The sequence below is a fragment of the Phoenix dactylifera genome, chromosome 1, assembly GCF_051530095.1.
Source record: "Phoenix dactylifera cultivar Ajwa chromosome 1, Ajwa_hap1_PhDact_Kaust_v1.1, whole genome shotgun sequence".
Taxonomy (NCBI): domain Eukaryota; kingdom Viridiplantae; phylum Streptophyta; class Magnoliopsida; order Arecales; family Arecaceae; genus Phoenix; species Phoenix dactylifera.
In genome coordinates this window covers 38,284,740-38,298,480 of record NC_143190.1, presented here as the reverse complement: position 1 = coordinate 38,298,480, position 13,741 = coordinate 38,284,740, and the positions used below count along the sequence as shown (strand labels likewise).

At 38.5% G+C, this 13,741-nt stretch overlaps 1 protein-coding gene and 1 long non-coding RNA gene across 6 annotated transcripts in view; one reads left to right on the top strand and one right to left on the bottom strand.

Annotated features, from left to right (window-relative positions):
- Window positions 1-480: 480 nt before the first annotated feature.
- LOC149768626 (uncharacterized) lies at window positions 481-10,095 on the top strand. 2 transcript variants are annotated; one of them, XR_016413311.1, is made up of 3 exons: window positions 481-2,830; window positions 2,935-3,119; window positions 8,477-10,095. It is a non-coding gene; the product is annotated as an uncharacterized LOC149768626 (long non-coding RNA). The 2 variants fall into 2 exon arrangements; XR_016413310.1 differs by lacking the exon at window positions 8,477-10,095 and having other exon boundaries at window positions 2,935-5,005.
- LOC113461220 (cysteine-rich receptor-like protein kinase 6) overlaps window positions 3,971-13,741 on the bottom strand; it is a 42,765-nt gene continuing 32,994 nt past the window's right edge. Inside the window, exons 1-7 of one of the 4 annotated variants that reach the window (XM_088724259.2) lie at window positions 8,453-9,266; window positions 6,224-6,349; window positions 5,671-5,804; window positions 5,291-5,501; window positions 4,767-5,004; window positions 4,504-4,654; window positions 3,971-4,433 (exon numbers count right to left, since the gene is read on the bottom strand). In XM_088724259.2, coding sequence (XP_088580385.2) covers window positions 4,083-4,433; window positions 4,504-4,654; window positions 4,767-5,004; window positions 5,291-5,501; window positions 5,671-5,804; window positions 6,224-6,349; window positions 8,453-9,266 — 2,025 coding nt within the window. In that variant the 3' untranslated portion in view covers window positions 3,971-4,082. Of the gene's footprint in view, window positions 4,434-4,503; window positions 4,655-4,766; window positions 5,005-5,290; window positions 5,502-5,670; window positions 5,805-6,223; window positions 6,384-8,452; window positions 9,267-13,741 lie in introns of those variants that run through there. The other 3 variants (XM_088724261.2, XM_089930866.1, XM_089930867.1) reach the window with 3 other exon arrangements.

Genomic DNA, 13,741 nt, shown 5'->3' with positions numbered 1-13,741 from the left:
GCTCCCATTGAAGAATTATATTAAATTAAAAAGATTTTTTGTCTGTTTTTGTTAGATTCATGCATCTTCGTTGAAATAGTGTACTTAATAGCTATCTATTTTTATATCATTTTTTAAGTATTTTATATTTATTAAAAAATTTATTATTAAAAAAAAAAGGCCTCATTTATTGGATTCGTCTTAGGCCCCCAAATGTATTGGGCCGCCTCTGCACACACGCACAACTTTATGTTCTTGAACCAAACTTATAAATTGTATCCTTGGTTGGGGCATTTTCGGTGCATCCTAAATTTCAAAATATCGAGTGGACTCTACCGCCGCGGTCTCTCTCTCTCCCACATCCCACCGTCGGTGGAGGAAGAGGAAAACCTACCGTGACTTCGAACGATTGAGCTCAACATTCTCCTTCCTTCGAACCCTTTAAAATCGAAGATCTCCGGTGTCCTACCCCCGATGGCGACGGTACGCGAAACATCATCTCTCTGACCTCTTCTTGATCCAACCGTTGCTTCTTCTCTTATATTGTTCTTCTGCTTTTTCTCTTCACCTTCCCCTCTTTCCTGGATTTTTTATTTTCTTGAAATTTAGATTTATTGTTCTCCTTCTTCACACTGTTGACCTGGATTTCTTTATTTTATTTTATTTTATTTTACTTTTTCTGTTGGTAATCCAACCTCTTTGTATTTCTCCGATTTGGATTAGGCTTGTGAAACAATTGTCTTTTCTAGCCCCCTTTTAGTACGACATATTGTTGGTCTGAGGAACATGATAGATATGCTTCATCAGTCCTGATATCTTGCGTTGTCTTTGGCGTCAGACCTTCTTGAATTAAAGAAGTTGCATTTCTTTGATAATGGGAAGCTTTTCGTGAAATCTTAGCTTTGCCTGCGTTACGGGAAGAAGGAGCACGTCAACATCCAGACCTTTTTGAATTAAAGAAGTTGCATTTCTTTGATTATGGGAAGCGTTTCTTGAAATCTTAGCTTTGCCTGCGTTAAGGGGAGAAGGAGCATATCAACATCCAGACCTTTTTGAATTAAATAAGTTGCATGTCTTTGATAATGGGAGGCGTTTCTTGAAATCTTAGCTTTGCCTGCGTTAATGGAAGAAAGAGCATCTCAACATCCAGACCTTTTTGAATTAGAGAAGTTGCATTTCTTTGATTATGGGAAGCGTTTCTTGAAATCTTAGCTTTTCCTGCGTTAAGGGAAGAAGGGGCATCTCAACAGCCGGACCTTTTTGAATTAAAGAAGTTGCATTTCTTTGATTATAAAAAGCATCTCTTGAAATCTTAGCTTTGCCTGCGTTAAGGGAAGAAGGAGCATGTCAACAGCCAGGAGGAGATCCTGTTCTCAGAGACAGCGATGCTCAGAAGCAATGCAGTTGCGAAGAACATCTTTGCCACATGAAAATGCACTGCACCGCACGGTTATTCTTTACCAGGTACAATTTATTTCTTCATCATGTTAGTGAAGCCAAAGATTCAAGATTTCATTTTCGTTGGCTCTCATTCATTGAAGACATGTTTCTTTTTTGCTTGTTAATTACATGACTGTTCTTTTCATGAATTGTTAAGTAGCAAGGAGATATGCCCAAAATATATCATGGGTAATGCTTAGTGTTGTTTGTTGCTTGGCCTCCTCTACAACCGGAATTCTATGTTCCAGAAATGCATATGTGTGTAATTGGAATCCAAAACATGGGTGGAGCATACTCTGGGCAGGAAATTTGCTGGGTTTGTAATTATTTTAAGGTGCCAACCGACCACCACTGTGCTCTCATGCATATATTCAAACTTACAAAAGGCTGGGGTTGCCCAGATGAGTTCTTTGTTGCCTTTGGTAGAAGGAATTTTGACAAAATAGAAACACATAAACAATTACTGCTTATTAAGAAATCACAATTATTATCTTTCCCAGTTCCTGATCTAATCGTTTTGCTTGACTGCAGCCTCACTTGCGAACATATTTGGGATCATCCAATTTTTGTAATAAAATTGTGATCATGTAGTACAGGTGGCGATCATCATACGTGATAAATTGCACCATTTCCATGTGGGATCCTGAGATGTGGTTTTTAGGCATGTTGAACATGCTAGAAGGCCGATACTGCCTCAACAGAGAGCAAGGCCATAGGCCCAGTCCAGGATTTCACCTAGGTTTTGTTGAAGGATTAGGAGGAGAGCAAAGGTTCGAGGTTAACTTGGAAGTTCTGTTGGTGGTCTAGCAGTTTATGCCTTAGCATCTGCAATAGAAAAGTTCTGCAATGGTCGCAAGGCCATAAACCGTGGTAATGACGGAAGAAAGCAAAAAGTAGTTGAAAGAACTTTCCAAGAAAGAAGCATCGGCAACATTGCCTTGGAACCCAACGAGTCATGAATATTAGATTCTAAATGTTGCTAGAACTGCAATTCTTTGCTTTTACTGATGATTTCAATATCTTACAGGGTACAACCAATGATGTGACAGCCTTTCTAATCCTTGGAAGAAGAAGATAAAAGACTTAGCGACTCCGATATTTCAAGAGTGGGTCAAAAATTTAATACAGTGATGGTGATTAACAAGGGAGGGGAGGCACCCATTTTTGTTATTTGGACAGGGTACAACCAATGATGTGACAGCCTTTCTAATCCTTGGAAGAAGACAGATAAAAGACTTAGCGACTCCGATATTGTAAGAGTGGGTCAAAAATTTAATTCAGTGATGGTGATTAACAGGGGAAGGGAGGCACCCATTTTTGTTATTTGGAAAATTCAGGCAGTGCGACTACCAATATACTCATGACTAGAGCAGAAGACCTCTTAATTAGTATTGGAATAATAACATAAAAGGTTAGCCCTTATATTCACATTTGCTGAAACTTGATTACCAGTCTGAGGATGCACAGCCATTACAGTAATGTTGATGAAACAATATTTCTTCTTATTTACTTTAGGAAGAAGCTGGTGAATTCACGTCTACATGTAGCCACTAGCTTTCGATTGCTGCAAATATGCATATTGGGTAATTGCACTTGTTTGAGGAGGTTGAGTGATGTAAACATAGACTAAGACTTGGTCATGGGAAATTTCTACTGAGGGTTACTTCCCTGCTTCATAAATTCCCCAGAAACTCGAATAGGTACTCACTTCCTATGTATTTCCTTCAACTTTTTTAAAATTCATTTGCTTGTATTCATTTCTGCATCTACTCCCAGTTTTGGCAACTAAGGTTTAAAGCATGACATACCTAGAGACATGGTGTCAAAGGATGAGCTTCTCATAATGGAATCATCGGAATACAGAACAAAATCATAAACTTGCAAAAATAATGTGCTTGCTTCCTGGTACACCTTACAGATTACTCCTTTGACTTCATAACTTGATTGTTGACTAGGCCAATATGACTGAATTGCTTATGATGTTTATAAGTTTTTCCATTAGATTACAGTTTCTTAAATTTACTAACTTTTAAGATGTTGATTATGTGGTAGTAAAATTTGTCTTGGTACCTTTATTTTTTGGTGCTAACAAGGTGACAAAATGCTATAAAATAATGAGGGATTGTTAGTTCTTCTAAAACAGAGTGATCAGAGTTTCTTCAAGTCCTCTTATCATGCCTAGTGATTAGTATAATACCAGTTCTATCAGGACAAACGACATTTTCCTCTGGTCTCTTTCCTCAGCTCTTAGGTTGCTGTAGTTCATACTTTTAATTGCCCAATTAAATTAGAGCAAAGATCATCTTTGCTTTTATGCACTTTCCTTCTCTTGTCTATTTGGATTTGCAATTGTGTATCCACTACCATTCTTTGGTAATTTTGCTTGAGGTTAGGTTTATCTCCTCATTCTCTATACATCATTTTCTTGAACTTTGTTTAAATTCTGGAAGATAAGTAAACATGGAAATAAAGGAAATCAAGTAATAGATTGTCTTGTAAGAGAATGGGCAGACATAAGGCACACACATTGGATTTCCAGTGTTTCTGAGGGTTTGATAAAAAATGCAGGTGTTACATCCATGATGAAAAATCTTTATAATTTTGCAGAAAGACCATAATTGTTCAAGATATTCATCAACCTTCTTCTGCTTACCTTCATACATTTATCTAGGTTCAAGTTCTGTAGTCGACACCTCATTTGGTGACACTGGTATTAACTTGCTTGAAGATTTGTCATGCGTACCTCTAGATAAATCAACTTCATTTGAATAAGCATATGAATCAATGCCACTCTTTCCAATGCAAAATGCTGGTCTAGAAGGAGCCGGGAGAGACACAGAGATACTGCTGAGCATCACAACAACTTGTAACATATTGGGTCTATCAGATGGATTTTTCTGGACGCACAATAAGCCAATCTGAACACATCTTAACACTTCGCCTCTTGGGCAATGGTTGCCTAAAGATGGGTCCAATATCTCCAAAATTGTTCCTTTGACCCACCGCTCCCAAACCTGCATGAAATGAATTTATTCAGTCATCTGGGACAGAACAACAGTTGTTTTTATGCAATTGAAAACTCACATAGCTCACTGTATCTTCAACATATTCAGAATTAGAACAATCACTGTTTTTTCTGCCTGTAACGATCTCTAAAACCAGAACACCAAAGCTGTATACATCTGACTTGATAGAAAACTGCCCATGCACGACATACTCCGGTGCCATATACCCACTGTAATAAAATGAGTATATTATTTAAAATACTCTTTAATCAACCATCACTGGAATGCATAGGTAATTCTTTCAGATAGAGAATGCTTAGGTTATTCAAGATTTCTACTTACAATGTTCCAACAACTTGGTTCGTGGTGCACTGACTTTGGTCTCCACCAAAAAGCCTAGCCAAACCAAAGTCTGAAATCTTTGGGTTCAAATCTGCATCTAATAAGATATTGCTGGCTTTTAAATCCCGATGTATAATTTTTAATTGAGATTCTTCGTGCAGGTACTGTAGGCCTCGAGCAATCCCGCCAATGATCTTTTTCCTTTTCTCCCAGTTTAGCTGTTCATGCTTCTCAGGATCTATATCATACAAACTTGATAATCAATTAAGAATGATCAATTAAGGCAATACATATTAGAGTAAGTCCAAAGAGGGCTTGAACATAAGATGGTCAGACATTTGTTTCTTCTGCACTAACAAAAGGGTTACACTAGAAACACAACTAGATTTAGTTGGAAGAGGAGAGCCTACATTTAAACAAACACCAAAGTTGGAGGTTCAGTATTAAGTTATAGTTCAACTATATTATGGTCGCTGCATACGTTTCTAAAGATGGTCAGTTTTGAGTGGATGAAGAAATTATACCAAAAAGAATGTTGTCCAGACTTCTGTTAGGCACATATTCATAAACAATCAACTTCTCTTGTTCTTCCAAGCAAACACCCAGAAGCCTTACAAGATTCCTGTGCTGGAGTTTTGCAACTAAAACTAGCTCATTTCTCAGCTCTCTGAATCCTTGTGATGAACTAGCTGATAACCTCTTCACTGCTATTTCTCGTCCATCAGATAGTAGTCCCTATACAGAATTATAAGGTTAACAGGAATTATATAGAACCAGAAGAAATTAAAGATAAATATAGAACTGATTTGGATCAAGAAGATTACGTATGATAAATTTTTATATTGGAGTACAATTCTATTGAGATTAGATATAAAGAAGTTGATGCAATAGGCTACCATGATACCTTGTAAACTGCACCAAAGCCACCTTCTCCAAGTTTGTTCTCTTCAGAGAAGTTAGCTGTTGCAAATCGTAGTGTAGATATATCAAGTAATAGGGAATCGACACTTACGATTTCCTCCGGGTGACTCCCATCTACTGAAAGTGCACGGAATTTTGATACAATTATAAAAAAATGCTTTTGAATCTTACAAATAATGATAACAAGATGATATAATTGGACCAGAAAAAAAATTTGGAAGATGATGTTGCTTAATTAAACCAAAACAACTCTAAATCAAGACCAATATATAAGTCGTTGCCTCTAAAGGCAGCGACTTGTGGACTGCTGGACCTAGTTATTACAGGCTTATTAAAGGCCATTGAAATAATAATCAAGCAATGCGCACTTTTTATTGCTTACAGTAAACCTTTCTGGTCATAACTTCTATAGTTACTTCACCTAAGATTTCATCCTTTTTCCCTCTTGGTAGAACTTGCTCAAGCTCTCCAACAAAAATGTAAAGACTGGATATTTTGTGAAACAATAGAAAGCATTTAATTCATGGGTTACTTACATGGTAACTTTACCAATGGCTTCCTCCTCGTCGAGAAACAAATGCAAATTATGGAGATAAGCATGAATGCAGTTACTAGAGGTATCGCAATAGCAAGGACCATACCGATGACCTTGTTCTTCTTTCCTGCATTGATAAATGACCACTTTCATCTGCATTCCTATATCAACATAGCACATTGACGATAACAAGACATGGAGCCATTGATTAAGACATACATCATATTAGTGCATCTTTATTGTGTGTTACAAATGTTTGTGGCATGTATGGCAATTGAGGCCGGTCATATTGTTGGAAAGCTTTTATTAGTATTTGCCCTATAAACCTTATGATTCTTGTCTAGCAGGCTTGTTGACTAGAGTGTCTCAGATAAGTGGATTGAGTTTGGATACTTTGTGGTGAATGTTTTACAACATAGACAGTTGAATAGTCCTCGATCATTGCCATGTCATTTGATTGTAGAGATAGACAACTATCAAATATGGCATCGTGTTGCATTCCAAATGTTGTACATCACTATTGGATGCTAAACAGTCATCTGTCTCTATGATAGGATGTCATGGCAGTGATTGAGGGTTGTACAGTTCTCTCTGGTGCAAAGCATGCACCATAGAGGATCCCAACTCAAGTGAGTTAGGTGTGAAGCAGAACTAGGGTTCCAAAATGGATTGCCATTTAAAAGAAATCCATGTGCAAACTTTTCGTGCTCCTAGGTTAGTAATCAGCATGTGATCCTATGGAAGTGTTAATTTGGTGCAATTATGATAGTGTGAACTACCTTTGATCAAACAATGATATACTTGTGCTAGCTGGCAAACCCTTAAATTAAAGAAAGGTTATTACTTTCGCTGGTTTGTGGAAATAACCCTTGTATATTACAACACCAAGCATTAGTGCCTTGCTCTATTGCTTATATAATATTGCTTTCTTTTTTTTTCACTAGAGGCCAATAAGGAAGAGTTGATCTTTACTGTTACTTTAAAAAGTTTTTTGTATGTATACCCTCATAAATATACGAAATTATATAAATACCCTTATAAAATTACTATTTGCATATATATTCTTTTTTTTCTTTTTTGCATATATACCTAAACCATTTAATGTCGCTAAAAAATAAAATGACTGAAATATCTTTATGGATAGATATGCAAAAGAAAGATGTAAGGTATGCACACAAATAACAACTTTATAAGGGTATTCATGCAATTTCTCATATTTAGAAGGATATATATTCAAAAAATTATTAAAAAAATTAAAACTTAGTTGAAATTTGCCAAGTCTTTTATGATTCAGTTGGATGGATAAGTCAAAAAAAGATTGAGTCATATTGTCAATTTTTTTTTTAAGATATTGACTTAGTCAAGTTGGAATATTAGGTGATCATTTTTGTAATGTTATTCTTCATTTGATTTTGATATAATTATCATTATTGTATCTATGACATCTACATATTCTTCATTATTTTTAAAAGATTAAAACATATTGAATTTAAATTAATTATAAATGTTTAGATTAGTAAAATATTTTTTAGTGATTTGTAAATATTAAGTTATTGTTTGTTTTTGAGGCAAGAATTTCATAAGAGCAAAATAATTTATTCTATAAGAGTTGATATTAATATGATTTAATAATTTTTATTATTTTTTATTAATGAATTATCTTTACTAGATTTTGATAATTTTTTAATAATTTTTTATAAGTGTATACCCTCCTAAATATGCATAATTGCATGAATACCCTGTTAAAGTTGTTATTGCATCTATATTCATATAATTTTTTATTTTATTTTTTTTGCATGTCTACCTGTAAAGATATTTCAGCCATTTCAATTTTAAATCATTTATTTTTTAACGGTGTTCAATAGTATGGATACATATATTAAAAAAAAAGTTAAAGAAGAATATACATACAAAATATGTGTTTTATGAGGATACACAAATAAATAACAATTTTATGAGAATTTTTATATATTTTAGAGGATATACATGTAAAAAGTTCTACTTTAAATCACCCATCACTTCTCAACTAAATTATGCAGAAACATGCGTTTAGCCAAACAAAACAAAAAGAAAATGTAGCCATAAAACTCAAATTGATAGGATGTTGGTAAACAGATTAGAAATGATTGGATGTCAAACAGAGTAGGAAGGACTCATCTATTCCCTAATAAGTCACCGTCGATAAACTAGTTTCACTAGTTCACTAGCACCGGTCGGCTACTCCCCTTACCGTCTTCCTCTGGTGTTTTGGTAGGTGGTGCGTTCTCCAGCGGCCCCCCAAGTCTTAGCGACGGTGCCCCGTCGAAGATCTTGTATATTTCGTACCTAAAATTGCAGCTCGCTGTGAACACCCTCCCTCCCTCCTTCCCCTCTAGCTGTGTCGGTCTTGGGTCAAGGATATTTTGGAGGCACTGCTGGCACTGGCTTGGCGACAGGTCCTGTGTGCACTGCACCATACCATATATCTCAGGAAAAGGAGCCTTGGTGGAATTCACCATCAGCCCGGTGGCGAACCTCCTCGTCGAGTTGGAGACAGCCCAATCGGTGATCGCGCTCATAAGCTCGTCCACAATCTTGTCGAACCGGCTGGGGTCGGTCATGTTGTCGACGTTCGCCTGGATATCCCGCACCGAGGTGTCGACGGTCGAGAAGAAGCGCAGGTTGGAGTAGCGAAGGAGGCAGTCATCGTAGTATACGATGGCGCCTTGGTTGTACGGGCAGAGCTGGGGGGCGTCTTGGATTGCGTCGCTGAGGCAGGAGCGGCAGATCGAGGCGTTGGTGTCGCCGCGGCACATGGCGAGGCCGTAGATTTGGTCGGGGATCTGGCCGACGGTGGCGTTGAGGAAGCCACCGGAGAGAGAAGTGTTGGAGGCGAGGGAACCGAGGAGGAGGTTGAGGTTGGTCTCATAAGTGTTGTTGGCGGTGTACTTGCCGGTGCTGCCACACTGTGTGTCGACGGGATCGCCGGCAGTGGGAGGGGAAAGGAATACGAGGAAGAGAAGGCATAGGAAGAAAGGGAGGGAAACTTGGCGAAATGATACCATGGACTACGGTTACAGCGGCAACCCAGTGCTTCTGGCCACGACAGAGCAAATTAAAGGTGTTAGGTATGCCTGGCTGTGGAAACAGGGTGCGAGCTAGAGGGAACTGGGAGGCGACGCGTTCGGAGGAAATGCCTTGGGAACGAGAAACGACTAAGAGCAGCAGCGGTCGACTTGGTCGTCGTTTTATTTTGCGATTTACCATGCCGACGAGGATGCGACTGTGAGGCAGCGTTGGCCCAGTATGACCACTTAGATTATGGCGAATTAGGGTTCAGTCCAGTGGCATGGCTACATGGATTCGATCAATAGGTGTTAAAGACCAGATGCAATTGCCTTGCCAAATTGCATTTGTATCTCGGCATTCATGATTTTTCCTACTCAAACCAGAAACAATCCACGAGGGTCCTGGAAGCTGGAATGCCCACCATAAGATCGGCAGGTGTTCTCATGTTTGTAAAATTTGCAATCTAAATCTTATGTTTGTCCCAGTCAAGTTCCATGCTAAATAAATAGCAAATACAAACACCCGCTCTTTTTTTTTTGGTACAATACGCGCAATCTTTGTGGAAGAAAATGAAAGGAGTACTGGTTCTAGCAAAAATAAATGAAAGGAGTGGTTTGTTAGACCTGAGGAAAGGTTGTTGGTCAACATAGGTGGGCTTAAAAAACTATGTATGGACAACAGGATTCCATTCAACTTGCGGAAAAGAGGGACAAAAGTACTCCCTGGACTCTGTGGAAAGCATCGTGTAGGTCGTTTAATATGGCACTATATCAGCTTATACATGGACTCTGTAGAAAGCATCGTGTAGGTCGTTTAATGTGGCACTATATCAGCTTATACATGGACTCTGTAGAAAGCATCGTGTAGGTCGTTTAATATGGCACTATATCAGCTGATACATGGACTCTGTAGAAAGCATCGTGTAGGTCGTTTAATATGGCACTATATCAGCTAGTATAAGAATCTTAAAGTAGATGCCACAGGGGACCAGACGGGAACCAACATAGAAGGTTCCGTTAAATCTCCAGAGGATAAACTCACCTCGTCCCTCCGATCTCGTTGATCCAACTGCTTCTTGCTTCTTCTTTTTTTTTTTAAGAAAAGAGAAAAAAAATCCCCTTTTTTCTTTCACTTTGTACCTGATCAATTTCTTAGGGTCCCGTGGGTGGTCGTACATTCTTGATCCCAATTTTTTTTAGGATTTCTCTTGCTTTGTTAAATAATTATCTTTTGTAGTAACACCTCTAAATTGATACATTGGTAGCCTGAAATCTGAATAACTTGATGTGCTTCATTCCGTCTTTGTTGCTGCCTCTTCGCGTTGCCATGGGCTGCAGCGGAATCGGACGCTGATGACAACGAGAAGCGCTTGTTGAAAGATTGGGTGATTCAGATTGTTACCTGGGTTAAGGGGAGACTGTGAATGTTAGCAGCCAGGAAGAGATTTCATCTTTGGCTAAAGTGATGCACAGGAACATTGAAGCTGCAAAGAAAATTGTCACGACATAGAGTTCCAATGCACCATGGTTATTATTTAACATCTAGGACTTATTTTTGTTTGTGTTAACAAACAAAAATTTTAAGATTTAATGTTTATTAAATCTTATTGATTGAAGACGAGTTTCATGAGATAGATAACACTAAAGACCATGCACTTTGGATTTTCGCTGCCTAGTTAATTGAATGGTTCATTTTCTTAACGGTTAGGTAGCAAGGGGATATGCCCAACATGTATTGTGGATAATACTTAATGTTGCATTTTGCTAGATTCCCTCAGCACAATTAGGGAGCGTTTGGTAACCCTAACAAGATCACCACGATGATCTAAGATTTCCAGTGATACGAATGCTAGGGGTGATTTGATCTCTAGTGATCTAAAATCAATATGTTTGGTAGGCCATGGTCCAGTGATTAAAAATTTTCGGATATCCATGAGTAACTTGTTTGGTATGGTGCGGGAATCCAAGATCACCGACCATATAATACCGCAAATACCTCTGATATATCTTAGATGGATATTTTTATATATTTTTAATTCTCATGAATCAAAAATGTAAGTCAATATGCTAATTCCTATAATAGCTTCATAATTTTGTCACATATTCTACTTTTAGTAGCCCTTATCGCAAGAAAATCAGACCATATTCTCGTTCTATCAACAATACTCTTCATGACGTCAAGTTTAAAAAATTAAATTATAGTTAAATTGTTACAATATCTAACATGTTCTTATTATTCTATTAAGACTACCATGACTCGGCTCATATGCCAAAGAATTTAGTTTTATGGCTTGGGTCCCATTCAAAAAATTTGTAGTCGTTAAGAACTATTCAAGAGGAAGGAATTCAAGATCTTTTCAAGATAGAATGGAAGTTAGATGCTCATCTAGCTGGTTCAGGTTTTACATGAATAAAATGTCTATGTGAATAAATGTGAAAAATTTGGTATACTAGTTCTATTGGATATTATTTATATGTATAATATCTATGTAGCCAACATATGAATAAAATAGGATAACACTAAGAATTGTAACACTCGAATCATTAAAAAGCCATAAATTTCAAAACTCCACCAAATCCACAAACATCTAAAGTATTCTTTTCACTACAAACGTCCATAATAAACAAACCATAAGATTTATACTAGGCAAAATTAAACATGAAGGTCAAATGAAAGAAACCACCACCAACTATAGCTGTAAGGAGGTCTAGGTAGCATCACACTGGATCAAAGTCAAATGAGGGTCTATATGCACCGCCCTCTAACTGCTTTAGCACATATCTTCTCTTAAACTGTTGAGATAGGGTAAAAAAAGTTAATTTTAGACTTATCTTTGGTAATAGCCTTGCCAGCAATCAACATATCATCCTTGCTCAAATCTTTAATCTTCATAATTTCCTCAAACAGAGCCATACGCCTCTCATCACTTTGCCCCTTCTTCTCAAAAAAGTTGGTAATTCTCTTGAAGTCTTCCCTACTTCCTTCACATGCACTGTTTATCCTTTCAATCTTAGTGACCAAGTTATCAATGATAGTATCATTATGGTTTCTCTTTTTACTTAGTAAGCCTTTTTTTTTTATTCTCTATCACTTATTCACTATTTATTTATGTATTTTATTCTATTTTTTCTTTTTCTTTCCTTTCCTTTTCCTTTTTTTTTTTCTTTGCTTTTCTTTTCTTTCCCTTTTATTTTTCTTCTCTATTTCTTCGCCGTTTCTTCTCTTCGCCTTTCTCTAGAACCTTCTCTTCCTCCCTTTCCCCACTTCTCCCGTTCCTTTCTTTCCCTCTTCATCTCCTTCACTCTCTAACGCCCTCTCTCGCCCTCACACATTCTCTCTCGCTCCCCAAGCCCTCTCTCTTCCTCTCTTTATTCTCCCAACTTCTCCTTCTCTTTTCCTCTTTTCTCCTCTCTTTCCCTTAATTCTCTCAGACTTCTTCTCATCCCTTTCTTCTTCTCAACCCTTCCCCTACCTCTTATCTCCTCACATGAAGCCAAGGAGGAGAGGTCCTCCGCACGAGAGGGGCCGGGCCACGGCCGGCGGCTCCCTCGGACATGCTTGCGGCCGACGCCCGCAGCCGAGCCTGCGGCTTGCGCCCGCGGCCAAGCCGAGGCCGGCGGCTCCTGCGACGTCCGCGGCTGCTCCCCGCGGCACCGGCAACGGCTGCACAGAGGTGAGTCCCCACCCCCTTCTTCCCCTTTTTCTTCTTCTTTCTTTCTTCTTTTAATTTATCTATCCTCCCGAGTGGATCGGGAGGAGGAAGGGCAGGGAAAATGGAAACAAGGTGGTCGGGAGGCTTACCTCTTTCGGGGATGAACTACGACAGCCCTGCTTCGACGCCTCCGCTCCGACGCCTTCGTTCCCGGTTCAAAGAATTTCCTCGGAGGAAGAAGGAAGGGCACGGTGATAGGATGATGCACAAGTAACCCAAATGACTCGCGGCGAAAAGAAAAAAGGATTTTTTTTTCTTTTCTGGAGTCTCCTACAGCTATGAAGGATAGTTTGGTCAGCATATTTTAATCTAAGATCACTGCGCTCCGGTGATGTTGGATACCCGTCCTCAAGGATGGGTTTTCGATCACTGGACTGAATGAAAAAATGGAGGTGATCCGATATCACCGCCATGTGGGATTACTAAGATGTAATCAAACACGGTGATTTTATCACTTTCATCCGGATCACCCTTGATCCTGGGGTTATCACTCCACATACCAAACGCCCCCTTAGTATTCAGTGCTACATTTGGAACTTATGTGGCTAGGAGTTTGTGTGGGTGTGCAAGAGCCCTAACTGGGCTCAAAAAATATTTGAGACATGGATAACATAGGTGCTAGTCACAAAATTTGCTGGGTTAAATAGTAAATTTTAGGTGTTAGATAACCATGGCTATATATTTGTTAGGGATGGCAACATGTCGGGAATAGATCGGCTATGCCATTATCCGTACCTGCCCCGTACTTGCCTCAGGGCG